This window comes from Taudactylus pleione, unplaced genomic scaffold (assembly GCF_031769625.1).
Source record: "Taudactylus pleione unplaced genomic scaffold, aTauple2 ptg000641l, whole genome shotgun sequence".
NCBI lineage: Eukaryota > Metazoa > Chordata > Amphibia > Anura > Myobatrachidae > Taudactylus > Taudactylus pleione.
In genome coordinates, this window is record NW_028285043.1 from 92,698 (window position 1) to 119,999 (window position 27,302).

General features: G+C 46.5%; 2 protein-coding genes across 2 annotated transcripts in view; both read left to right on the top strand.

The window, feature by feature from the left end:
* Positions 1-254: 254 nt before the first annotated feature.
* Positions 255-27,302, top strand: part of LOC148479042 (uncharacterized) — a 67,818-nt gene continuing 40,770 nt past the window's right edge. The window contains exon 1 of the mRNA XM_088455007.1: positions 255-369. The gene's annotated coding sequence lies outside the window, so the exon portion shown is untranslated. The remainder of the gene's footprint in view (positions 370-27,302) is intronic.
* On the top strand, positions 17,490-26,293 carry LOC148479043 (pentraxin fusion protein-like). The gene is made up of 3 exons (XM_088455016.1): positions 17,490-17,580; positions 19,728-19,974; positions 25,909-26,293. The coding sequence occupies exons 1-3, from the start codon at positions 17,490-17,492 to the stop codon at positions 26,075-26,077; spliced, it is 507 nt and encodes a 168-aa protein (XP_088311142.1). The 3' UTR covers positions 26,078-26,293.

Genomic DNA, 27,302 nt, shown 5'->3' on the forward strand with positions numbered 1-27,302 from the left:
GTGTTGAATTGCCGGGTCACTCGACCCGGGAATCCAACCCTGTCCCCTTTTGCACCAAGGAGCTACCCGGGTTAACCCTGCAATAACCCAGGTTTTAGCTCTGGTGTAAAAGGGGTATTAGTGCTCCTGGGGAATGAGTTTGGGAAACACTGGTTTACACCATCTTCAGATTGCAACCCACTAGCATTATGTAGCCTTTGTAATATCCCTCAAACAAGCTGAAAGTCATTACATGGTAATCAGGACACACCAAGTGATTGGAGGTGAATAAAAGACCAGATGCAGCTGGTGCTAAATCCAATGCTTCTGGGAGAGTAAGGAAGTGATTGAAACATTTGAATAACGGCAAAGCTAGGAGCTTCATTTTTGGTATGTAATTAGTATTTGTCAAGTGATAAATTGGATTAAATGTAAGTTATTTGACAGTTATCTTTTAATATGAGATTGCAATATAGAATTGAATTTGGTTTCACATAGGTGCACTTGTATGATTCACAAGCCTGAAATATGTGAAATACATAACCTAACTTGAAACCATAAACTGTCTTTTGTTACCTGGGAGTCAGTGGATCAATACTCCTATACTCCATAGATGCTATCAGGCCATGGACACTGGTTGCTATGCCTTATATCTGCAGTAAGTGCAATGAGTAAAGTGGGTAGGAAGTGAGGTGCAAGGGAAGTAAAAATTGTCCGGTGAAAGTTTAATTTTAAAACTCGCAAAACTGACCAGGTTATATTTATAGAGATGTTTGTAAGGTGAGGGGTTTTTTGTTTGTTTTTTGTTTTGTGTAAGCTTTATAATAAGTATACTGTGTTTTGAATAAGCTAACACTAGATGGGCCAAATGGTTCTTATCTGCTGTCAAATCCTATGGGGTATATTTATCGAAGTGCTGATTTTCAGAAGTAAAGTTGTTGCCCAGAGCAACCAATCAGATTCTACTTATTTATCTAGCACCTTCTGGAAGATAATAGCTAGAATCTGGTTGCTATGAGCAATATTTCCACATACCCTGCACCCATAATATTACTTACCTCTCCAGAGTCCCATGTCGGCGTGGGGGTCCGGCGCTGTGAAACGCCTGGAAAATGACTGCAGTGGCCATTATCCCGTCGTATGCGCAGTACAGGGAAAATGGCCACCGTGGCTGTTTTCCCGGTGACCTGTGCATACACAATACTCTGGGCCCACTCTAGTGCCCAGAGTCTATCACCGGTGCTGGCCGTTCACAGAACAGTGCGCCGCTGGGCGGAGAGGAGGGGGGCCTATGTCAGACTGCGCACGGGCCCCCTCCTCTCTAGAAACTGCCCTGATTGCAGCATAGCATATGTGTGGGTGGTAGTGTAGTGCAGGCTGTTGCTTAATGTGGGGTTCATGTTCTGCATTGTGCACTGCAGCACTACACATGTGGATGTTATTGTGGGGTGTAAAATCTTATAGTACGGGGTGTAGTTTGTGCCATATCAGTAGTGTTTCAGTATAATGTAGAACATTTGTATCGTTGTGGCATAGTTCCTACTGACTTTGAAGTAGTGGTTATTCCTTGTACATGATTGCTTTGAACAAGAAGTTCTCAATTTATACCATATAATGTTAGTGACTTCATTCTGTGCTTTTCAGCTGTATATATGAGAAGTATACTTGGGTTGACTATTTTTGCTGCCAATAGAGAAGAGCCCAAACTCCCCTCTGAATATATCTAAACTGCAGAGAGTTGCAAAAGTACAGCAGGATGGCTGAGATACTTCAGTGCATTTCATAGAGATGTACATCAATGCATTGAGTTGCAATAGGGAATGTGCAAACCAATTTACGATATGAGCCTTTTGACAGCTGATTCTGTATATTTTAGGTAACTGTGGTGTGTATTTCCCTACAGCTTGTGAGCAGGGTCCTGTCTATTATCCAGTCTTCTTTTGTTCCCAATTGTAAAATAGACTATGCCTGCACTATATTGTGTATGCGGATGTAGTTATTAGACCACTGGACGAGATGCCGCTGGTCTAAATGCCGACTATTGAAGCCCGACACAGGACTTAAGATTAGGGGTGAGCGGGTTCGGATTTCTGAAATCCGAGCCCCCCTAATCCGAGTCCGATCCGAGTCAGGCTCGACTTTTCCCGCCTGACTCGGATCTGAAATCGAGGCAAAACGTCATCATCCCGCCTTCCGAGTCTCGCGGGTTTTGGATCCTATATAAGGTACCCGCGTCGGCGCCATTTTCTCACTCGGCTGTGGACAGTGAAGAGGGAGGGTGGGAGTTGGGGTAGGGTAGTGTAGTGTAGTGCTGCTGTTGTCCACTACTTCAAAGTCCATAGGGGCTGGCTGTGCTGCTGTTGTTAATAGGGGCTGTGTCCACTACTTCAAAGTCCATAGGGGCTGGCTGGACTGTTGTGCAGTCAGTTCTCCATAGGGGCTGTGTCCACTCCAAAGTCCTGTGCAGTGTCCCAGTCCTAAAGGGATGCTGTAGTGTTGTCCAGGGGGTGCTCTGTCCATCAGGGGTGCTCTCCCCAAGTGCTAAAAAAAATAATATATTTTCTGTGTTTGTGAATTGTGTGCGCAGTAGCCGCACGTGCATCAACAAAGGAGCAGCGCCAAGCGTGCGCCTGTGTCCCATAAGTAAAGAGCCGGCTGGCTCATTTCTTAAAGGCTGGTGTAACCCACAAAGTGCACTACTCTCCAGCAAAAATAAAAAAATATTTTCTGTGTTTAGCCGCACGTATATATCAAATCGATATAACATAAATGGAGGACCAAACTTTCTCCGATAAAAATAAAATAGAGAAAGATCAAGAACCACTTCCTCCTAGTGCTGAAGCTGCTGCCACTAGTCATGACATAGACGATAACATGCCATCAACGTCGTCTGCCAAGGCTGATGCCCAATGTCATAGTAGAGGGCACATACAATCCCAAATGACAAAGTTCAGGAAAATGACCTTGAAAAAAACATTTAAATCATCTGAAGAGAAACGTAAACTTGCCAATATGCCATTTACGACACGGAGTGGCAAGGAACGGCTAAGGTCGATCCCTAGTATGTTCATGACTAGTGGTTCAGCTTCACATGACGATGGAAGCCCTCCTCCCACTAAAAAAATCAAAAAAAGAGTTAAGCTGGCAAAAACACAGCGAAGAACTGTGCTTTCTAAGAAGATATCACAAATCCCCAAGGTGAGTCCAAGTGTGGTGGTGGTTGCGATGCCTGACCTTCCCAGCACTGGACGGGAAGAGGTGGCTCTTTCCACCATTTGCACGCCCCCTCCAAGTGCTGAAAGGAGCACCCACAGTCCACTTGCTGATATGCAAATTGAAGAGGTCACTGTTGAAGTACAACAGGATGAGGATACTGGTGTAGCTGGCGCTGAGGAGGAAGTTGGCGAGGAGGATTCTGATGGTGATGTGGTTTGTTTAAATCAGGCTCCGGGGGAGACAGTTGTTGTCCGTGGGATGAAAAAGCCCATCACTGTCATGCCTGGGCAGAAGACCAAACATTCCACCTCTTTGGTCTGACAATATTTTTATCCAAATCCGGACAACAACTGTCTTGCCATATGTACCATATGTAAAGGTGGAATAAGTAGGGGTAGGGACGTCAACCACCTAGGAACATCCTCCCTTATACGGCACCTGCAGCGCGTTCATAAAAAGTTACTGTCAAGTTCAGAAACTTTGGCTAAGACCGTAAGCAGTCCAGGGACACCTAAATCCCGTTGTCCTGTTGTATCCAAGCGCCTGCAAACCACACCGTCAACTCCCTCCTCATCAATTTCCTCCTTAGTCAGGATCGGAAGTAGTCCTGCAGGCCATGTCACTGGCATGACTGACTCTCCTATCCGGGATTCCTCAGGAGGATCCTGCATTGCTACGCCTACTGCTGCTGCCGCTGCTGCTGTTGCTGCTGCTGGGAGTCGTTCATCATCCCAGAGAGGAAGTAGGAACACCACTACTGTTACTAAACAATTGACCCTCCAACAGTCCTTAGCGAAGAGGATGAAGTACGACAGCAGTCATCCTGAAGCAAAACGTATAACTGAGGCCTTGACTGCTATGTTGGTGTTAGACGTGCGTCCGGTATCCGCCATTAGTGCAGTGGGATTTAGACAATTGCTGGAGGTAGTGTGTCCCCGGTTCCAAATCCCGTCTAGATTCCACTTCACTAGGCAGGCGATACCGAGACTGTACAGAAACGTCAGAAAAAGTGTCCTGAAAAATGCCGTTGTACACAATGTCCGCTTAACCACGGACAAGTGGAACAGGGCAGACTAAGGACTATATGACTGTGACAGCCCACTGGGTAGATGTATCACCTTACGCAGCAACAGCAGCAGCGTCACCAGTAGCAGCATCTCAGAAACGCCAGCTTGTTACAAGGCAGGCTACGCTGTGTATCACCGGTTTCAGTAAGAGGCACACCGCCGACAACCTCTTAGAGAAACTGAGGGAAATCATCGCCCAGTGGCTTACCCCACTTAGACTCTCCTGGGGATTTGTGATATCTGACAACGCCACCAATATTGTGCGGGCATTACATCTGGGCAAATTCCAGCACGTACCATGTTTTGCTCACACAATAAACTTGGTGGTGCAGAATTTTCTGAAAAGCGACAGGGGCGTGCAGTAGACGCTTTGGGTGGCCCGAAAAATTTCTGGCCACTTTCGCCATTCAGCGACTGCGTGCTGAAGACTGGAGCGCCAGCAAACACTCTTGAACCTGCCCCGCCATCACCTGAAGCAAGAGGTTGTGACGCGGTGGAACTCAACCCTCTATATGCTTCAGAGGATGGAGGAGCAGCAAAAGGCCATACAAGCCTATACATCCACCTATGACATAGGCAAAGGAGGGGGTATGCACCTGACTCAAGCGCAGTGGAGAATGATTTCCGTGTTGTGCAAGGTTCTCCAGCCCTTTGAACTTGCCACACGTGAAGTCAGTTCAGACACTGCCAGCTTGAGTCAGGTCATTCCCCTCATCAGGCTTTTGCAGAAGCAGCTGGAGAAAGTGAAGGAGGAGTTAAGACGGAGCGATTCCGCTCTGCATGTGGGACTTGTGGATGAAGCCCTTCATTCGCTTTGCCAGGATTCCAGGGTGCTCAATCTGTTGAAATCAGACCACTACATTTTGGCCATCGTGCTCGATCCTAGGTTTAAAGTCTATGTGGTGTCTCTTTCCGGCCGACACAAGCCTGCAGAGGTGCAAAGACCTGCTGGTGAACACAGTCAGCTGAAGCGGAACGTGACACGTCAACGGCTCCTTCTTCATTTTCTCCCGCAACTGGGGCTGCCAGGAAAAAACTTGGGGATCCTAAGCAACCCGCTGGCGGTGATGCAGGGCAGGCAGGACCAAGTTTGGACATCTGGTCCGGACTGAAGGACCTGGCAACAATTTCTGACATGTCTACTGTCACTGCATATGATACTGTCACCATTGACAGAATGGTGGAGGATTACATCGGTGACAGCATCCAAGTAGGCATGTCAGACAGTCCATACCTGTACTGGCAGGAAAAAGAGGCAATTTGGAGGCCCCTGTACAAACTGGCTCTATTTTACCTGAGTTGCCCCCCCTCCAGTGTGTACTCCGAAAGAGTGTTTAGTGCAGCCGGGAACCTTGTCAGCGAAAGGCGTAGGAGGTTGCTTCCACAGAATGTGGAGAAAATGATGTTCATCAAAATGAATTATCAGCTCTTCCAGGGAGACCAGCCTCCAGAAGGTACAGAGGGACCTGTGGTGGTGGATTCAAGTGGGGACGAGTTAATACTTTGTGAGGATGTACACACTGAAGAGGGTGAGGAATCGGTGGATGAGGATGACATCTTGCCTCCGTAGAGCCAGTTTGTGCAGGGACACATTAATTGCCAGCTTGTTTTGTGGGGGCCCAAACGAACCAATCATTTCAGCCACAGTTGTGTGGCAGACCCTGGCGCTGAAATGATTGGTTTGTTAAAGTGTGCATGTCCTGTTTATACAACATAAGGGTGGGTGGGAGGGCCCAAGGACAATTCCATCTTGCACCTCTTTTTTTTTTCTTTGCATTATGTACAGTTTGGGGCCTAGTTTTTCAAACTGCCATCCTGTCTGCCACTGCAGTTTCACGCCTAGATGGGTCACGTGTTTGTGCCGCCAACTCGTGTCGCTTAGCATAGTCATCCAGCTACCTCGGTGCAACCTTTTGGACATAAAAACACTATTGTGAGGTGTTCAGAATAGACTTGAAATGAGTGGAAATTAAGGTTATTGAGGTTAATAATAGCATAGGAGCAGAAAAACCTACAAATTCTGTGATTTTAGCTGTTTTTATGCTTTTTTTTTTTCAAAAAAATACAGATCCAAAACACAAAACCCAGAACCCAAAACACGGAAGGGTGGTTTTGGCAAAACCAATCCAGATCCAAAACACGAAGAAAGATCCAGATCCAAAACCGAAACACGAAAAGTGGCCGGTGCACACCCCTACTTAAGATAGACGTTGAAATCCAGATCCCTATCTCTTAATCCTGACGCCAGAATCCTGACACACCATCCTGAATGAGGCAAGTCCGGCAGTAGCGCACGTGGGGTTCTGAGTACCCAGAACCCCCCCCCGGACAGACTGGAGTGCAGGCAATCTGTTCTTAAGCCCCACCCCCTCACCACAATATTGCCACGATTCGCGGGTCAATATGGAGCAGGCGGAGAGAGAAATAGATTTTAGGAACCTCTGGGGAGACTTGGGGTTAAGCACCACCAAGGGAGGGTTAGGGGGGAGAGGGGAGGGTTAGGTTACTTACCAGCCTGGCTTTTCGCTGGGCTGAGGGGCTCACAGCACCCATCCTCCCCAGCGCCAAAAAAAGATGATTTATTTTTTATTATCCTAAGGGGGTGTGGCCACTACTCCACACAATTAGGCCATGCTGCCCTTCTTCCCCAGGCCAGCACTGCTCTCTATACTCCTGAATATATATGTTGGTAACCAGATAAATGTGATGCAGTCATTGTAGCACTGTGTAATTTCTCCATGTTAAAGCAATGTAAACCAGAATATCTTTGATTAAATATAACTTTATTAAGTCTTTAATTTCACTACCCAGTGCAGTTCTTTCTTTCTTTCATTAATTGGTAGTGGATTGTGGAACTGTTCACGAGAACAGTGTACCTGGACAAACCATATTTTAATGCAAGGGATGCAAATATATTTATTTTTACATGCAGAGTAAGTACTGAATGCTTTTCCATGTACCCCACAAATGCTGCTGCTATTAAATTAGAGTTTGAACACTGTCCTCTCAAATATAAATCTTTCTGCACACTTTAAATATGCTCCACCTGCAGTGCAACATGGTATTTCCTAGACTTTCCTACTCTCCCGCAAAGGCTGGGAGGTTCCCAAATCTCAGGTGGTGATTCCAGCCACCTGTAAGAGTTGTGAAGTTTCCTAGAGCTGCCTGCATCTGCCCGGTGCTGCCCACTTCCAGTGTGAAGTGGGCAGTCTGGACAGTGGCTGATGCAATTCATTGTGAATTGTCATTGTAGCACTGCTTTACAATGCCAGTAATCTCTGCAGTGTATAGAGAGGACGCTGTTGTGCTCCCAGCACTGTCCACCTATTCTGCACCACCCAATATGCTGTGCTGACCTAATTGTCCCCTCCTGGAGGCGGCAGCCAGATAGTTGGCAAATATGGTTTTGCAAAGATGCAAAGTTTACTACTTTTTGCTTCACTCCCTCTCACTCCCCTGCAGTTCTTGAGTGCAGAAAGTGTCTTAAGGTGGGTACACACTACATGATATGCTCCCTGAGTGATATCGTGTAGTGTTGTCCCCGGCAGGCTGTGCTCAATGTTGTTCATGTCATTGAGCACAGCCGCTGAACGATATCATTAACGATATCGTTCAGCGCCGGGCTCTCTTCCCCCATTCCCTGACATGCAGCAACCTGACGAGATCATCAGATTGGCCTGCATGTCAGCCCGATTAACGATGATGAACGACTCGCGGGAACGCGCGTCGTTGTCGTCCATCTTTTTGGGGTTAAAAATGGACGGTAAAGTGGACGACATAACGATATCGTTATCGTTCAGTCGTCCACTTTACCGCCCAGTGTGTACGCACCTTTAGTCTTTTCAGGCAATCTGGCACCCCAACTCAAGGTCAAGTAATGTTGGTTTTTCCACATCTTCTGCGCATGTTCATCCAGGAGAATGGACTCTGCACAAGGAAGATTTATCAATTTGGACTACCTTCAATGTATTCGATCAAGGGTGGGCAAAATCTCTCCCTTAGGCCATGTGCTGCCCATCAGCCAATTGCCATTGCCTATTAGACCGGCTCAGACTAAACAGACTGTTGTTTTCTTATAGGGACTGACTATCCCTTTATCACCAGCTGCTTTGTGACAGCGCGTCCATCCCCCCCTCTTTCATTGGACATATGTGCTCTTTGACCGTGTCTATTGCAGCACAACTTCGCCCTCTATCTATGCACTGCGTGGATTACCGGAAAGGAACTAGGTATCTTTAATTGGTTGAGGAGGCATCTATATTAGCCAATCAGAATGTGGCTGCAGTTGCAGCTCCACCTCACACCAGTACAGGAAACTGCGGAGCTGTAGGAAGTCACTGTGCACTAAAGGAAGAGGGGACTCCTGAGAGTTATAGCAACATGGTAGTTGAGCAGGGGACTGCATTGTGTAATTGCCTTGCAATACACTGTTGTCTCAGGACCTGATTCAGACCCGCTCACGAGCACTTAGCTGGGCAGTGCGCACGCACTGCGCGAGCCCCAGAGCGAGAAATCACTCACTTCGGCACTCTCATCCAAAAGGGGAGGCTGATTATGTTGATCGACAGCTCGCCCCATTTGGAAGGTGGGTCAGGGGGGGGGTGGCTAACAGACTGAGGCGTTCCCAAAGGAACGCCTGCCGTTTGTGGGAGGCACCACTGACATCACAGGTGATGTCAGTGGTGAGCTTCCGGCTCTATTTAGAGTCGGAAGCTCACTGGGGCTTGCGGGAACGAGACCCTACCACAAGGGTCTCGTCGCAAGCCCCAATGGTCGTGATGATCGCGACAATCACCTGGCAGCTCGCAAAAGCTGTGGGTGGTCACCCACCGCTTTGAGAGCGGCCAGGAGGCCGAAACTTAAAAAAAAAATGCCCTGATTCAGAGCGAGCGCTCCGGCTCTGAATCGGGGCCTCAGTTTGTACTGAATACAGCCTAAACCAAATTGCAGGAAGATCACTAAATTAAGTTAGGAAGCCTGAACCGAACCCCACCCCTTCCCTATCTTGTGCAACTCCTTATTGAGCCATCAATATGAGGTATCTTATAGATGTTAGGATTCCTAATTGTATAAAATAATGGGGAAAAAAATCTTTTTTTTTTTTTTTTTTTAATTTCAATATTGATGAAAATGGTTATTTCACATAATACATTCAACCCAAAACTTTTACACTAAAATACACAAACAATTGTTAAAATAAATATTACAATTGTATTGATGGGTTATTCTAACCACACAATTTTTTTGTGCCCCAAGGGGATTAAATAATTGCGCACCACTACATTAGATGGTACCAACTCTAATATCTGTTCTACCATCACCCATATTCCAGGGAGAAAAACCACTGCTCTTGCATTGTCATGGAACTTCAACCTGGAGTATGTATTCAGTCTTTCCTGCTCACTAAACGTGCCCTATGGAATATTGTGAAAACAGATGAGGTTAAGGCAGTCCTTCTATTTTTGGCATTGTAATTCGTGGCTTGCAGTAGCTCTGTAAGGGCTCTATTTACTACAATCCGCATATTGAATGCAGATTGTAGTGTGATATTACCGAGTGAATTCGCATTGCGAATTCAGGCAATATCACAGGGATTTACTATAAATCCCTTGCAGGGACAGAGCTTGCGATAAAGCTCTGTCCCTGCGGATCCCACCCGCACTCTAGTCGCGGTATTTTCAGAAAAAATACCGCGACTAAGAGCCCGCGCATGCGCCGACCCACCGTCGCTGCTTCCCACCGACTCTAAGCCCCCCCCCCCCCCCCCTCCCTTCATTACACTTACCTGCATCCTCCTGGCCTCTGGTGATCTTCTCCGGGCTTCCCAATCAGGTGATCTCCCATACTGCACTGGGGCCCGATCACCTGATGACCGGGCAGCAGTGCACTGTGGGAGACCAGCTGACTGGAGAGGCGCCATCACCGGTCCCTGGATTCAGGTAAGTAAAAAAAAAAAATGTTTAATTTTTTTCTTTTTTTTTTTTTTTACAGCAATCAGCTTGCGGTCTATTTAGACCACACAGCTGATTGCTGGTACCGGCTCCCGCCTCTGCTCTCCCCGTTAGAGCAGAGTGGGAGCCCGGTAACCGGGGGAGACCCTGGATAGCGCCACCTCCAGGTGGCGTTATTATCACAGGGCTTCCCCCGGTATTTTTTTACAATTTATTTTTAGTAACTATGGTCGGAAAACACATTTCCCATTACAATTATTTGAAATGCGATCTGCTTTACTAAAAATAAGTGATAATTAGGGGTTGGAGTAGAATTTCACTAATTCTACTCCAATTGCCCTATAGTAACTACAGGTGAAACTAAAATGTGAAAAGGGTGTGAAAACACCCTTTCACTTTATTTTAGTAAAAATAATGTTAATAAATAGAGCCCTAAATGTTCTTGGAACTGCCAGTGTGGTCAGATATTATTTACGAAGGACTGTTTCTTCATATAAATATGGACACCCTCAATCATGGCGTGGTGATTGAGCGGTCATTGCTTAAATTCAGGGTAACTGATGTGCTTCTTCAATCCAAGAAACTCAGAATATTTTGGATAGGGGCAGGGGCGTAACTAGATATGTGGACCACATAGCATCTGTTTTGTGAGGTTCCATATGTGCTGCCAAATTATAAAATCTATATAACAAGTGTCTCACATTTAAAATGTTTCTGGTAGCAATCATGTCAGCAGATGAATAGAAGGAATTACCTGAACTATGGTGTACGTAGCGCTTTTTTTTTTTTTTTTTTTTTTTGTAATGAATAACTATATAGACAAAATGGAGTCAAGAACTAATTCTACTTTCCTACCTGAGGCAGTTTCCACTATTTCTATCAAGAGATCATAATCTGTCTTTACCCACAGCCAAATAACAAGGAAAAATGGATGCATGCCCCAGCTCTTTCAGGACTACTTCTATTTACCTCCCAAAAAGGCTGTGCTTCATCCAAACATACTCATGAGATTGATCAAGGATGTCATTGCACAGATTTATAAATAGAACACTAATGTCGGGTACACACCAGACGATAGGCCGTCCAAATCGGATGACCTATCTGGTACATTGTCTAGTGTGTACCCTCAGCGTCACTGACTATGCGCACCCGTCGGACCTGCGTGCAGGTTTGACAGGCGACTTAGTTAGCGAGGGCAATGCTGACAAATGCAGCATGGCCCCCGCTGCCAGAATCTGCAAGTGTGTATGCACTTGCCAATGCTGGGTCCCGTCGCTTACGAGGTTGGTACATGCTAACCATAGTCTAGTATGTATCCTCAAGAGTCTTGGTTCACAAGGGCATGTTCTACACATTTGAGGAGTGCTCTGGCACTGCCTCCATCCTTGCTGCAGACATTTAACTTATCCGGTGGTCTCTAGAACCAGCAAGAGGTTCGACCTCTCATGTTCTACTTCGCATGCATAGCATCTCCGTGTCTTTCCTGGCATTCCTCATGGACAGACACAACCATGAGGCTCCATCTGTTTGTATAGAGCAGGGGTGGCCAAACTCTGTCCTCGAGAGCTACCAACAGTTCACGTTTTCCAGGTCACCCAGCAAGTGCCCAAGTGTAGTCATTACTCACTGACACATTTTGAAAGATCCACAGGTGGAACTAATTATTTCACTTGTGATTCTGTGAGGAGACCTGGAAAATGTGAACTGTTGGTAGCTCTCGAGGACAGAGTTTGGCCACCCCTGGTGTAGAGAGCCTGTAAAGCTGCTGCAAGTGCACTACTCCAGGGGCGCCGAGAGTGGGGGGGAGCGGGTACTAATTGTCCAGGATTGCTAGAGGGGCCTTGTGCCGCCCCACCCCCTCCCTCATATCACAGCAGCCCAGCATACACTATGTGCTGAGCTGCAGTGGGAGACTGCTCGTGGCTGCTGAGCATCAGCCGCAGCAGTGTCCTATGCATGTGGTGGGAGGTGATCACACAGCTCAAAATGCCCCCCCTCCCCGAGGCACAAACTATATAATTTTTTATTATTTTTTTACATTTGTTTAGCCTAAGGGGATGTGGCCATGCCTTCCATCATTAGGCCACACACCCTTGTGGCTCTTGTCGCCCCTGACTACACCACCACTGGCATAGTGGGAATACATAGTTTTAACTTCGTTTGGTGTTTTTACCACCCAGATGTCCGGTGCATTACAATGCCCAGCAATACCCATAAGCAGGGCCGCCATCAGGGGCGGACTGCCGGGCCTCGAGTCCCGGGCCCGGAGAGACCAGAGACAGAGGGGGGCCCGGCTGGCTGCGGTGCTGCACCGGCAGCCATAGAGTCAGGAGCGGAACTAACGCCGCTGCCCGCCAACCTGGTCCCGGCTCCCCATTACTTAAATGGTTTGAGCCAGAGTGGGCCCGCTTTGGCCGCTCCGGCTCCTACAAGACAGACACCCAGCCCGGCCCCTTGTTATGACACAGCGCACGTGACGTCATCACGTCACGTGTGCTGTCATAACAAGGGGCTGGGCTGCTGGAAGGGATCGAGAGGAGCCGAAGAGGAAGTTGCAAATAAGGTAAGTAATGGAGCATACACACGGTCAGATTTGTCAGATGAACGACTGAACGATTTTTGACTGCATTAAAATGAATGGAATCGTCCAAGTCTGACTGCAAACCCATCAGATGTCAGATATCGTTATCTGACAAACGGGAACGCGTATCGTTGATCGTCCATCGTTCAGGCATGTCAGATATGAACGATTTTCCTTCAGATATGAACGACTGAACGATTTTTAAATCGTTATCGTTCATATCTGAAGGAAAAATCTGACCGTGTGTATGCACCATAAGTTGTGGTTTGGGGGAGAGAAAGAGGCTGCCACACATGCAGGGGGTTATAGGGGCTGGCACACATGCTGGGGGGGGGAGAGGCTGACACGCTGAGGCTGGGACATGCTGGGGATGGAGGGAAAGTGACAGAGACGCTGGGGGTGGGACACACGCTGGGGCTGGGGGGGGAAGAGGCAGAGACATGCTGGAGATGGAATGGGAATGAGGCTGATGGGCTACCCTGTCCTCCCCTCTCTGCACTGAGCCTCCCCAGCTAGTTCAGCCAGCCTTCCCTGTCCCTCTCTTAGTCTAGACAGCATTCCCTGCCATGCCCCACTCCCCAGTGCAAACAGCCCCCCTGGCCCTGTGCGTCTCCCCCTAGTCCTGCCAGCCGTCATTGTCCTGCCCCCCCTCTCAGCCCTGAGCCTATCACCCCCCCACCACCCCAGTCCAGTCAGACTTTCCTGTTTTAGTTTTTTTTTTATGTGGGTCTAGCTTTTTCAACATTTTATATGGTTACGGCTTAGTTATATATATAAATCCATCCCCTCCCTCTCCCCGGGGGGGGGGGGGCGGGCCAGGCCGGACCTGTGTACTTTGTCAGTACCGGGCCCCACAATTTCTGATGGCAGCCCTGCCCATAAGCTCCTGGCTGCTTCTACAATGGTGTTATATCCTTAGGTTTATTGAATTGTAGCATAAAATACAAAGAACTGCTTAAGCTGTACCACATGTGGATGAACTGCCACCAGTACCAACTGCACAAATACATCTAACATCACATATACTGTACTCTGGCCAAGTGTATTTCAACCGTGTTGATTATCTGTCTGGATAATAAATCTCTAGTATCATTCCGTTGCACTCCACATTGCTAGACTACTCTGCCAACAGGTTATGGGACCAGGAAGCAGTCCTGCAGCCTTAGGTTATTATAGTTCCCATACACAGCCTCTGCTAACACTTCAAAGGCAGTGGCAACCTCCTGAGCATGTAATGTTCAGGCCTCAATGGACTATGGGCCTGATTCAGTAAGGATTGTGTACGCAGCTGTGAATTCGCATGGAACACAGCAGTGAAAGTATGCTAATGCCTGAGGATGCTCTGGGCATTGCTAATCGCCTGCGTCTGATGTGGCATACTTACCGACTTCTGGGGAGGAGATGCAGGTGGGAGGTGTTGGGGGCAAGGCCTGACTATCAGTGGCATTAAGCCCTGCCCCCTTGCGGTAAAGTGCCGCAAATCCTGCACATTTGAATAGGGGGCAGGGATAAATTACATGATTATCATAGAATCGCATCATTAAGTCCCGCCCCCATGCATGGACCTACCGATCTGCAAATTAATTCTGCCCACTTCACAAGGAAGTGGGTAGAATGCAGGAGAAGTGCCCACCTTCCTGGGGGTGCAGGGATTACACACAAAAATTGCGAGCCTCCTGTAGGTCTTGGGAGGGTAGGCAAGTATGCGGTGCAGGCCACACCCCTCCATATGAAGTCAGAACTGCTCCTGCATATACATCCGTACCAGACTCTCATCAGCCCGTCATGCTAAATTTACACCAGGGCCGGGATGCACTAAACGGAAAATGCGGTAAAACCCCGGTTTAACGCATTTTCCGTATGCATCAATCAGCTGGCCGCCGGGCTCCGATGTGGAGGGTACCGCCAGCTTCTACCACATTGCGCTGATATGAGGGATCCAATCAGATCCCTCCCCAGCATGCCCCGCGTCACTCTGCGCATGCACAGATGGACTCCCAGGTCATAAACCCGGAAGTCCACAAGGCGGCAGGGATCGCAAAGGACAGCTCTTATCGGAAGAGCTGTCCTTTGCTGTGCATATGTGATCTGTACAATTGCGGTATCCGGCAGTAAGTTTTGCACTCTGTTAGTGCATCTTGCCCCAGGTCTGACCAGCCACAAATACTGCAAGTCTCATCAAACGCAACGAGTTCTCATGTGGTGTACGCAGTCACAGTGGCTAATTTACGCACACCCATGCAACTGCGTTCAAACTAACACATCTGTGTTTTTCTAACCACTGACTTGAACTGCTTGCGTAATTGCAAGAGCGATACTTACTGAATCGGGCTGTAAGGTTGTTAATATTTGCTTGAAACACTCCATATCCCTTTGGGAGTGTTCATCCCATTCCTGAGGAAAAGAAGGTTTGGGAAGACACCAGGGAAAGGAGATGCACTATGGGCCTGATTCAGAGTTGTACGCTATCCCATTGATCAAGTAATTGAGCATTTATTGGTGGTATACGTTATGGTTGCAATGAGGATTCCTTTGTAAGTGATAAAATGCAAACATGTGGGAGGTAATGGGAAGTGACTGCTAAAACAGAAGCATGTTTTCAGCTGTCTACAATTAAGTACAGCGATAACAACGGGGCTCCGATGTCTCGGTTGCAGCGGCCTTTTTGAGCGACCACTCACTCAAGGAGTCGGTTTGTGTCCTGTCACAGCCAGGGTTTCTCGGCATGGTGGTCGGCGGGTGTTACCTGTGAGGATGCTGTGGCAGGGGGCGTCTGGCGGGGAGCATTGGCTGTGCGTGGACCTGTTTGGGCATATTGTCACTCTGTGCTGGGTAGGCCTGATGGTGCTTCCGTTCTGCTCTGGCATGGGCAGGGGCTGGCTGGCAACTTTCAGCCTGGGGGGCAAATGCATGCAGGCGGCCCTGGCAGAGGAGTAGCGTGTAGCCAGGGTGCCCGAAGAATGCGCGTGCTACAGCGCCCCCCTCAAGTGTTCCAGGGAGGAGGCGGGTCCATATGGGATTAATGTAATTTAAAAATAAAGATTAGGGACAGCCCAATCATGGTGCCCATATGCAGTGCCCCAGAAAAGGACCCCCTTATGCAGGCCTCCAGTAGTGATCCCCCTATGCAGTGCCCCTTGTGCCCCCAGTAGTAAGCCCTTTATATAGTGCCCCAGTAGTGGTACCCCCTATGCAGTGCTCCTTATATAGTGCCCCCAGTAGCAGTCCACACCCCATGCAGTGCCCCCAATAATGGTATTGCCCTTTATATAGATCCCCCAGCAGTGGTGCCCCTAGTAGTTGTCCCCTCCCCTAGTAGTAGTAGTCCCCCCATTGTAGTGCCCCAGTAGTAGTCCCCCCTTGCAGAAGTAGTTCCCTCAGTTGTAGTCCGCCCCACCCCCCCTTGAAGTGCCCCTAGTTATAATCCCCTTGTAGTGCCGCCCCCCCTGTAGTGCCCCCAGTAGTGGTTCCCCCCCTTGTGGTGCCCCCAGTAGTGGACTTTTTCTTTTGCCATTTCCATGTCTATTAAACCACTCATTAAAAGTTCCACACTTTAATTTAAATCTGCTTCTGTGTCTGCTCCTATCACCACCCTGGGTCCACAACAAAACCAGAACCTCACATGTCCTATGCTGTGTTTTATGCAGTTGCAGACAGCTGCAATGGCTCTGGTGGATATCTCTGTAAATGTCTTGGTGGCTGTTCAATTAGCTTATTGTAAATACTCAGTTACAAAAATTGCCAGGAGAAGTGTCAGAGCAGGAGCCGGAGAAGGGACCAGGGAGCAACTGAGCGAGCCTGAGGAGGACCTGCCTAGCTGAAAGCAGGTAAGTGTAACCCGCTATACGCCACCTCAGAGTGGTGTATAGTAACACCATCAAATTCCAAAAATACATGATTTTCAGAATTTGAATAGCCTAATTTCTACATCCTCATACTAATGTATGGGGAGTGTGGAAATCAATGCAGATGGAATTAACCAGGAGATATCTATGATATCGCCTGCGTTGTGTTAATGAATACTAAATAAAAATGGTAATTAAGGAAAATGTCCTTTAAAACTGTTATTTTAGTGTTGATGAATAGGCCCCCTCTATCTGTCCTTTTGGGTAATTGGTCTGTGATAATCCTGTGTGATGTTTGCATTACAGTAGTCTCTTTGCAAGGAGGGTATTTTTGCCTGCCAGATGCCCATCGAGTTAGGGCAACCCAGAGGATTATTTGGTGGGCCAGTGTGACTAGGCAGGGATTAATTGGAACAGAGCAGGCTTGTGCAGACTCAACAGGTTGGTAAACATATTTAATACTTAATGGTGCATACACAGTCAGATAAAGACTATATTAACGATATTGTTTGACCGTTTAGATCGTCCTTTTTTTAGCCCCCCCCCTCCAACGACCATCGATGCCCAGGCACGGATGGTCGATATGACCATCGCCCGTGAATGCAGGCCAACCTGGTCGATATCAACCAGGTTAGCCTGTTTGCTGTAGAGACCCGCTCGTTCTAGTAGTTTGGAGGTTGGTGCATGTTCGATATCGAACATGCAGGACGATCAGAAGATATCTGATCGTTGTCTGATCGTCCCGTGTGTACGGGCCATAATACAGAACTCTGCATGGAGTCTGCGAGCAACAGGTTCCTTTTCAAAATGTTCTCTAACTCAATGCATATTTATTTTTTGCCATCTAGAAATGAGAATCCACCTATTCATTCTTGGAGTAACTGTCCTAGGGATCTCCAGAAAAGCTTTGTCAGATGACTCCCACATTCCTGAAAAAGCTAGTAAGTGATGTTTTAACTACTGTTTGTGCTTTAATATTTTTACTTTTCAGCATTAGACCTGTTGTGTGGCTTTTTTTTTTTTTCTCTCAAGAATAGAACATAATCTAGAAAGTAAGACTGCTCCCCTAACTGTGTCCACTAAAACTCTGTCCTCAGGACCCCACACAGGTCACATTTTCCAGGTCACCCAGCAGGTACACAGGTATTCATTACTCACTGACCCATTTTAAAAGATTCACAGGTGGAGCTAATTATTTCACTTGTGATCCTGTGAGGAGACCTGGAAAACATGCACGGTTTGGGGTCCTGAGGACTGAGTGAGAACCTGTGCTCTAGGGATTTGTAATACAAAGTTCCCTTTTTTAGTTTAGCTTGAGACTGTTGCTGCAACAAGTGAATAGAAATGGAGAGCCAATCTACACGTTATTATGCCAACATAAACCTACCCTCCAAAATGACCCGTTACGTTAGGTACAAAATGCTCTGCTCCTGGACTTCCCACCTAAAGCTGCCCATACATCTAAAGATTCTGTCCAACCAGTCAACTAGCTGATTGGTTGGAATGAATATCTGCTCCCAAATGCTGGAAAATGGACAAACTGTTGTTTGAACAAATAGTTTAGATCAGTGGTTCTCAAACTTTGTCCTGCACAGGTGTACTTATTACTCCCTGACACATTTTAAAGATCCACAGGTAGAGCTAATAACTTAATTACTTAATAACTTGTGATTATGTGAGGAGACCTGGAAAACATGCACCGCTTGGGGTCCTGAGGACCGAGTTTGAGAACCTGTGGTTTAGATCAAACATTTAACAAACTTGTCTGAACGATCATGTTCATCTGCTTTCTGGCATTTAGGAGCAAATTGCTGATCATCATTTACTCCCATACGTTACCAGATTTTCATTCCAACCAATCAACAAGCTGGCTGGTTGGATGTAAGTTGGTCTAGTGTGTGGCCATCTTAAAGATTATCTGTCCAACCAGCCAACTAGTTGACTGGTTGGAATGAAAATCTGGTTAACGTATGGGAGTAACTGATCAGCAATTTGCTCCTAAATGCCAGAAAACATGAAAATGATCGTTCAGACACATTTGTTAAATGTTTGATCCAAACAATTTGTTCAGTGTTTGTCCATTTTCCGGCGTTTGGGAGCACATTGCAGATTGTAATTTGCTTTCATTCCTTACCAGATTTTCATTCCAACCAATCAACTAGTTGGCTGGACAGAATCTTTAGATGTGTGGCCAGCTTAAGTTAATGATTGCAGACACCTGTGTTGAGCTAGTTATTTCATGAGACTGGTGTTTCAACACAGGTGGCTTCAATCCTAAATTAAGAAGGTTCAGGAGCAGAGCACTTTGTACTTAATGGAATGGGTCATGTTGGAGGGTCTGCATAAATGTGCAAGCAAATCCTTTATTAAAAATCTACATTTTCTTATAAAGTAAAGTATTAAGAATGTAATATTACATTGAAAGAGAAACCAACATTTTTTTTTACAAGAATAAAGAGGACCTATGTATGGAACAAATTCTGATCCTAAACACTACTAATCACCAAGAAATCCTAGTCCTACAGAAACTCATTAAAACAAATGTTTACTTTTATATTTTTTTAAACATTGTAACTATGGAATACAACCAATAACTGACAGTGACTACTGTGTATACATTTCATGGTTTGTTCTATATGCATCCAGTACAAAAAGTGAAATCAAATTGTCACAATAAATGGGTTAAACAAACAATTCTGCATTTAAACAGGCTTTAATGATCAGCTAATTAAAGATGGTCGTCTAAATATATAGCACAACTGATGTTTAGTCGCTGGTGTAATCCTACTGTCAAGATTGCACCAAAATTCTGATCTCTCAATACTAATTTACTAATTCTCCTTTCATCCTCCTTTTAATATCTGAAGGTACAGTATTTGAGATGCAGAATATTTAAAAGTTGCTATACATCTGATTTCTGTTTCCAATTTGAAATGTCTCATTTACAATTACCAAAGTAAAACAGTAGTTAGTCCATCTTATACATACATACATACATACTCACTCATACACACACTAGCTGGATTCTAGCCTGTTTAAAACAAGAGCTTGCAAACAGCCATTCTGATGTAACCAGTTTATCTTGCAGGTGAAAATTTAGCTTTGACTGCATATGTGTATCCAAGCTCGGAGGTGATTGAAGGATCAGCCTGGAAAACCATTGATGGCAGCAGAATGACCTGTTTTGAGACAGAGTATGAGATGCCAAGTTGGCTGGCTTTGGACCTGAAACAGAACTACAGAATTCGCACTGTTGTAATTACCAGCCAAAATTACCCACAACGCTTGGATGGAGCAGAAGTCAGAGTTGGAAAATCTCTGGATGGAACTGAAAAGTAAGTGGCAGCATCGGGATATGCCATACTCTAGACCTAGCATTAGAAACTCTAAGGGGCATATGTATCAAGCTGTTTGGTACATAAAATTATGCAGAAACTGCTGTTCCCGCATAATTGTATGTATTGCTCTTGTATAATAAAAGCGCAATGCAAGAGATTTCACAGAAATCTCTGAAGTGCTAATTGGCAGATCAATGCAGACTACAATCTGACTTCTATGTACTAAACTCCAAAAAGCAAAGCTTTTCGAAGTTTAGCCCTGGTAGTTTACACCATCTTCAGATGTAAACTGCTTTCACCCTATGGGGGCTCCAGGGGCAGGAGAGAGGTCTTTCGATCTCTCCCCTGCAGCCTCCGGAAGCTGACACTGTGTTCATGAGCAGTGTCTGCTTCCCCTTCTGTGAAAGACCTCCACAATTTGCTGGGGATATAACTTGTGGGGACAGTGGCTAATGCATCTGCTGTCCCTGCGAGTTCCCCTTTGTACATTGGGTATATTTTAATTTAAAATGAGAAAAAAATCCCCTGCGAATTGGACCGATAATAATCGTGGCAGTACAGCGATTGTTACCTAGACCCTTAAAACATTTTAGCAATTGGAACTGTATTCTTAGACCTATGTTGTATCGGCTTTTTACACTGAATGTTTACTTTTTTGCTGCCTTATTTTTGCACATTTTCCCTAATCTTAATCCTGGTGATCTTGAATTGTATAGTGGTGAATAGCTGATTACATTGTCCATGTGTGCAGAAGTTTTGTACTAAAGATTCCTCAAATTGCACAACTGGGCCAAAATGAAGGCAGCTGAGACTGCAACTTGGTTGGTTTTGCTGCTCAGATTGTAAACCAAATAAAAGTTGAAAACTGTCCCTAGGGGAATTCAGTATTTCCTATTATCCGTAGGGGGGAAAAAAACAAACTTGGTCTTTAAATACCATGATGGGTTCCAGTAAATCCCACTTAACAAAATAGGTCTTGTAGAAACTGGCTAAGCCTTTTACACAGTCCTATACGTAAGAAATAGGGGTGTGCACCGGCCACTTTTCGTGTTTTGTGTTTTGGTTTTGGATCTGGATTGGTTTTGCCAAAACCACCCTTCCGTGTTTTGGGTTCTGGGTTTTGTGTTTTGGTTTGGATCTGTATTTTTTTTGAAAAAAAGCATAAAAACAGCTAAAATCACAGAATTTGTAGGTTTTTCTGCTCCTATGCTATTAACCTCAATAACCTTAATTTCCACTCATTTCCAGTCTATTCTGAACACCTCACAATAGTGTTATGTCCAAAAGGTTGCACCGAGGTAGCTGGATGACTATGCTAAGCGACACGAGTGGGCGGCACAAACACGTGACCCATCTAGGCGTGATACTGCAGTGGCAGACAGGATGGCAGTTTGAAAAACTAGGCCAGAAACTGTACATAATGCAAAGAAAAAAAAGAGGTGCAAGATGGAATTGTCCTTGGGCCCTCCCACCCACCCTTATGTTGTATAAACAGGACATGCACACTTTAACAAACCAATCATTTCAGCGCCAGGATCTGCCACACAACTGTGGCTGAAATGATTGGTTCGTTTGAGCCCCCACAAAACAAGCTGGCAATTAATGTGTCCCTGCACAAACTGGCTCTACGGAGGCAAGATGTCATCGTCATCCTCATCCTCCTCATCCACCGATTCCTCAACCTCTTCAGTGTGTACATCCTCATCCTCACAAAGTATTAACTCGTCCCCACTTGAATCCACCACCACAGATCCCTCTGTACGTTCTGGAGGCTGGTCTCCCTGGAAGAGCTGATAATTCATTTTGATGAACATAATCTTCTCCACATTCTGTGGATGCAACCTCCTAGCCTTTCGCTGACAAGGTTCCCGGCTGCACTAAACACTCTTTCGGACTACACACTGGAGGGGGGGCAACTCAGGTAAAATAGAGCCAGTTTGTACAGGGGCCTCCAAATTGCCTCTTTTTCCTGCCAGTACAGGTATGGACTGTCTGACATGCCTACTTGGATGCTGTCACCGATGTAATCCTCCACCATTCTGTCAATAGTGACAGTATCATATGCAGTGACAGTAGACATGTCAGAAATTGTTGCCAGGTCCTTCAGTCTGGACCAGATGTCCAAACTTGGTCCTGCCTGCCCTGCATCACCGCCAGCGGGTTGCTTAGGATACCTAAGTTTTTCCTGGCAGCCCCAGTTGCGGGAGAAAATGAAGAAGGAGCTGTTGACGTGTCACGTTCCGCTTCAGCTGACAGTGTATTCACCAGCAGGTCTTTGCACCTCTGCAGGCTTGTGTCGGCCGGAAAGAGACACCACATAGGCTTTAAACCTAGGATCGAGCACGGTGGCCAAAATGTAGTGGTCTGATTTCAACAAATTGAGCACCCTGGAATCCTGGCAAAGCGAATGAAGGGCTTCATCCACAAGTCCCACATGCCGAGCGGAATCGCTCCGTCTTAGCTCCTCCTTCACTTTCTCCAGCTGCTTCTGCAAAAGCCTGATGAGGGGAATGACCTGACTCAAGCTGGCAGTGTCTGAACTGACTTCACGTGTGGCAAGTTCGAAGGGCTGGAGAACCTTGCACAACACGGAAATCATTCTCCACTGCGCTTGAGTCAGGTGCATACCCCCTCCTTTGCCTATGTCATAGGTGGATGTATAGGCTTGAATGGCCTTTTGCTGCTCCTCCATCCTCTGAAGCATATAGAGGGTTGAGTTCCACCGCGTCACAACCTCTTGCTTCAGGTGATGGCGGGGCAGGTTCAAGAGTGTTTGCTGGCACTCCAGTCTTCAGCACGCAGTCGCTGAATGGCGAAAGTGGCCTGAATTTTTTCGGGCCACCCAAAGCGTTTCCTGCACGCCCCTGTCGCTTTTCAGAAAATTCTGCACCACCAAGTTTATTGTGTGAGCAAAACATGGTACGTGCTGGAATTTGCCCAGATGTAATGCCCGCACAATATTGGTGGCGTTGTCAGATATCACAAATCCCCAGGAGAGTCTAAGTGGGGTAAGCCACTGGGCGATGATTTCCCTCAGTTTCTCTAAGAGGTTGTCGGCGGTGTGCCTCTTACTGAAACCGGTGATACACAGCGTAGCCTGCCTTGGAACGAGCTGGCATTTCTGAGATGCTGCTACTGGTGACGCTGCTGCTGTTGCTGCGTAAGGTGATACATCTACCCAGTGGGCTGTCAGTCATATAGTCCTTAGTCTGCCCTGTTCCACTTGTCCACATGTCCGTGGTTAAGTGGACATTGGGTACAACGGCATTTTTCAGGACACTGAGGACACTTTTTCTGACGTTTCTGTACAGTCTCGGTATCGCCTGCCTAGTGAAGTGGAATCTAGACGGGATTTGGAACCGGGGACACACTACCTCCAGCAATTGTCTAAATCCCACTGCACTAATGGCGGATACCGGACGCACGTCTAACACCAACATAGCAGTCAAGGCCTCAGTTATACGTTTTGCTTCAGGATGACTGCTGTCGTACTTCATCCTCTTCGCTAAGGACTGTTGGAGGGTCAATTGTTTAGTAAAAGTAGTGGTGTTCCTACTTCCTCTCTGGGATGATGAACGACTCCCAGCAGCAGCAACAGCAGCAGCAGAAGTAGGCGTAGCAATGCAGGATCCTCCGGAGGAATCCGGGATAGGAGAGTCAGTCATGCCAGTGACATGGCCTGCAGGACTACTTCCGATCCTGACTAAGGAGGAAATTGACGAGGAGGGAGTTGACGGTGTGGTTTGCAGGCGCTTGGATACAACAGGACAACTGGATTTAGGTGTCCCTGGACTGCTTACGGTCTTCGCCAAAGTTTCTGAACTTGACAGTAACTTATTATGAACTCGCTGCAGGTGCCGTATAAGGGAGGATGTTCCTAGGTGGTTAACGTCCCTACCCCTACTTATTCCACCTTTACATAAGGTACATATGGCAAGACAGTTGTTGTCCGGATTTGGATAGAAATATTGCCAGACCAAAGAGGTGGAATGTTTGGTCTTCTGCCCAGGCATGACCGTGATGGGCTTTTTCATCCCACGGACAACTGTCTCCCCTGGAGCCTGATTTAAACAAACCACATCACCATCAGAATCCTCCTCACCGACTTCCTCCTCAGCGCCAGCTACACCAGTATCCTCATCCTGTTGTACTTCAACAGTGACCTCTTCAATTTGCATATCAGCAAGTGGACTGTGGGTGCTCCTTTCAGCACTTGCAGGGGGCGTGCAAATGGTGGAAAGAGCCACCTCTTCCCGTCCAGTGCTGGGAAGGTCAGGCATCGCAACCACCACCACACTTGGACTCTCCTTGGGGATTTGTGATATCTTCTTAGAAAGCACAGTTCTTCGCTGTGCTTTTGCCAGCTTAACTCTTTTTTTTGATTTTTTTAGTGGGAGGAGGGCTTCCATCGTCATGTGAAGCTGAACCACTAGTCATGAACATACTAGGGATTGACCTTAGCCGTTCCTTGCCACTCCGTGTCGTAAATGGCATATTGGCAAGTTTACATTTCTCTTCAGATGATTTAAATGTTTTTTTCAAGGTCATTTTCCTGAACTTTGTCATTTGGGATTGTATGTGCCCTCTATTATGACATTGGGCATCGCCCTTGGCAGACGACGTTGATGGCATGTTATCGTCTATGTCATGACTAGTGGCAGCAGCTTCAGCACTAGGAGGAAGTGGTTCTTGATCTTTCTCTATTTTATTTTTATCGGAGAAAGTTTGGTCCTCCATTTATGTTATATCGATTTGATATATACGTGCGACTAAACACAGAAAATATTTTTTTATTTTTGCTGGAGAGTAGTGCACTTTGTGGGTTACACCAGCCTTTAAGAAATGAGCCAGCCGGCTCTTTACTTATGGGACACAGGCGCACGCTTGGCGCTGCTCCTTTGTTGATGCACGTGCGGCTACTGCGCACACAATTCACAAACACAGAAAATATATTATTTTTTTAGCACTTGGGGGGAGCACCCCTGATGGACAGAGCACCCCCTGGACAACACTACAGCATCCCTTTAGGACTGGGACACTGCACAGGACTTTGGAGTGGACACAGCCCCTATGGAGAACTGACTGCACAACACAGTCCAGCCAGCCCCTATGGACTTTGAAGGAATGGACACAGCCCCTATTAACAACAGCAGCACAGCACAACACAGCCAGCCCCTATGGACTTTGAAGTAGTGGACAACAGCAGCACTACACTACACTACACTACACAGCCCAGCCAGCCCTAACTCCCACCCTCCCTCTTCACTGTCCACAGCCGAGTGAGAAAATGGCGCCGACGCGGGTACCTTATATAGGATCCAAAACCCGCGAGACTCGGAAGGCGGGATGATGACGTTTTGCCTCGATTTCAGATCCGAGTCAGGCGGGAAAAGTCGAGCCTAACTCTGATCGGACTCGGATCGGGGGGGTTCGGATTTCAGAAATCCGAGCCCGCTCACCCCTAGTAAGAAACCTTCTTTTTTTTTTTTTTTTTTTTTTTTTTTCTCCTCAACTTCGAAGAAACTGAAGCTTTAGGGTCTAGCCACTCTACTACATTGGAGACTGAAGAAAGAAACTCTGGAAGAGGGTTGTCTCTTGTAGCTGCATACTGGGGGGGAGGGGGGAAATCTGGACTTGGGCAATTATCTTACAACTGATTATTCACTGTACAATTCATCGGATTTCATATGGGGCAGGTCTTTACCAACTGTGTGGAACGGGGTATAAATACTGCTGGCTCCAAATTTTAAAAAAAATTTGGAGCCAGCAGTATCCCTTAGGAAGTCAGATCTGCATCCAGGGCTCTTAAAAGTAGAATCTAAAATATTAGATGCCAGCATTAATTGTTGGGAGCACTTGCTGCTGGGATTTGTCCAGGACTGCTATAAAGATAATTGATGGATATTGTCATTCATTCTCCCTCCTGTGTAGGTGTCGAACAATCAGGATGTCCAACAACCCGACTATTAAGATTTGCTGCCATGGCATAGAAGGACGCTATGTTACAATAATTATGAAAGAGCGAAAAGAGTATCTCCCATTGTGTGAGGTGGAGGTCTATGCTGTGACGGCTAATGACCAAATAAGATGTGATGACTAAGCTGAGGATCTGTATTCTGGAAAATACAACTATATTTACATTTTTATTTTTTTTTTTAAATATTCCCCAAATGTATTCAACTGTTTCACTCCTTTCCTATTGCTGGACAGAATAGACAGCTTATGTGGTCTATGGATAATTGTACTACTGCAAGTATCAGTTTGTTGTCCAGTATTCTATCACCAGGATTACGTCCAATAAATATTAAGCAATACATTTCTTTATTTTGTAAATCATTTCTACCTCTGCAAATTGCTGATGTATGGGGACCTTAACTCCTTAGCACAACTTTACATGCAATCAATTGCTGATGTATGGGGGCCTTTAGTACCAGCAGTGGCTCCTACCCTCTTGCATGAAAGGGGCTGCCACTACTGGTCCAGCCGGCTGAGCCCTGGAACATGCGCAATGGATCTGGCAGATGGCGCATGCACACAAGCAGCAGTGCCACAGCACATGCGCATAACACTGGCTTCTAGGGAGTGCATCGGCTGCAGCCACCCTAGAAGACGTTGTAGGGCTGCCCAAAAAGGCAGAGCTGCAGCTTCCTCCTGAAGCTGCTCTCTGCTATTCGCAGCCTGGCAGTCCCAGGGGGAGGAAACTCCTCCCTCTGGGGCTGTCTGTCCTGTGTGAATGACAGCTAGCGCTTCAAATGGGAAACCACTGCCAGTCAGTGTAGCCAGTGCAGTCATGGACTGCAATTGGCTCACTGAAGTGGTGGATTTTACTGGGTGAGCTGCAACCCCTAGGTAATATACACCACTGGTCTAGAGCAGTGGTTCTCAAACTCTATCCTCAGGACCCCACACAGTTCACGATTTGCCAGTCACGCAGTGGGAACACAGCTGTAATCGTTACTCAGACACATTTTTAAGGTCCACAGGTGGAGCTGATCATTTCCCTTGTGATTCTGTGAGGAGACCTGGAAAACATGTACTGTTTGGGGTCCTGAGCACTGAGTTTGAGAACCTGTGGTCTACAACACAGGTCATATTACAGCATCTATGAATGACTATCGCGCTATACTAATCCCTCATTCTTGCATTAAATATAAATCAAACATAAGGTTGCATTCAAATTCCTCACTCTTCAGCATACAGCACAGTCTTTGTTAACTTAAACCTCCATACATTAGTCTCTAACCTAATACGCCAAAGGGAAATTAAATTTAGCTGAAAGGGATGGCCCAAGACCATCGGGCTTGCGACTGAGACCTTGCGGTAGG

What these genes read in the sequence shown, in the direction of transcription:
- LOC148479043 (XM_088455016.1), top strand. Translation starts at nt 17,490, where the DNA reads ATGAGAATCCACCTATTCATTCTTGGAGTAACTGTCCTAGGGATCTCC. An exon ending in CCACATTCCTGAAAAAGCTA is followed by an intron (nt 17,581 to 19,727) that starts GTAAGTGATGTT and finishes TTTATCTTGCAG; the next exon opens with GTGAAAATTTAGCTTTGACT. An exon ending in TCTCTGGATGGAACTGAAAA is followed by an intron (nt 19,975 to 25,908) that starts GTAAGTGGCAGC and finishes CCTCCTGTGTAG; the next exon opens with GTGTCGAACAATCAGGATGT.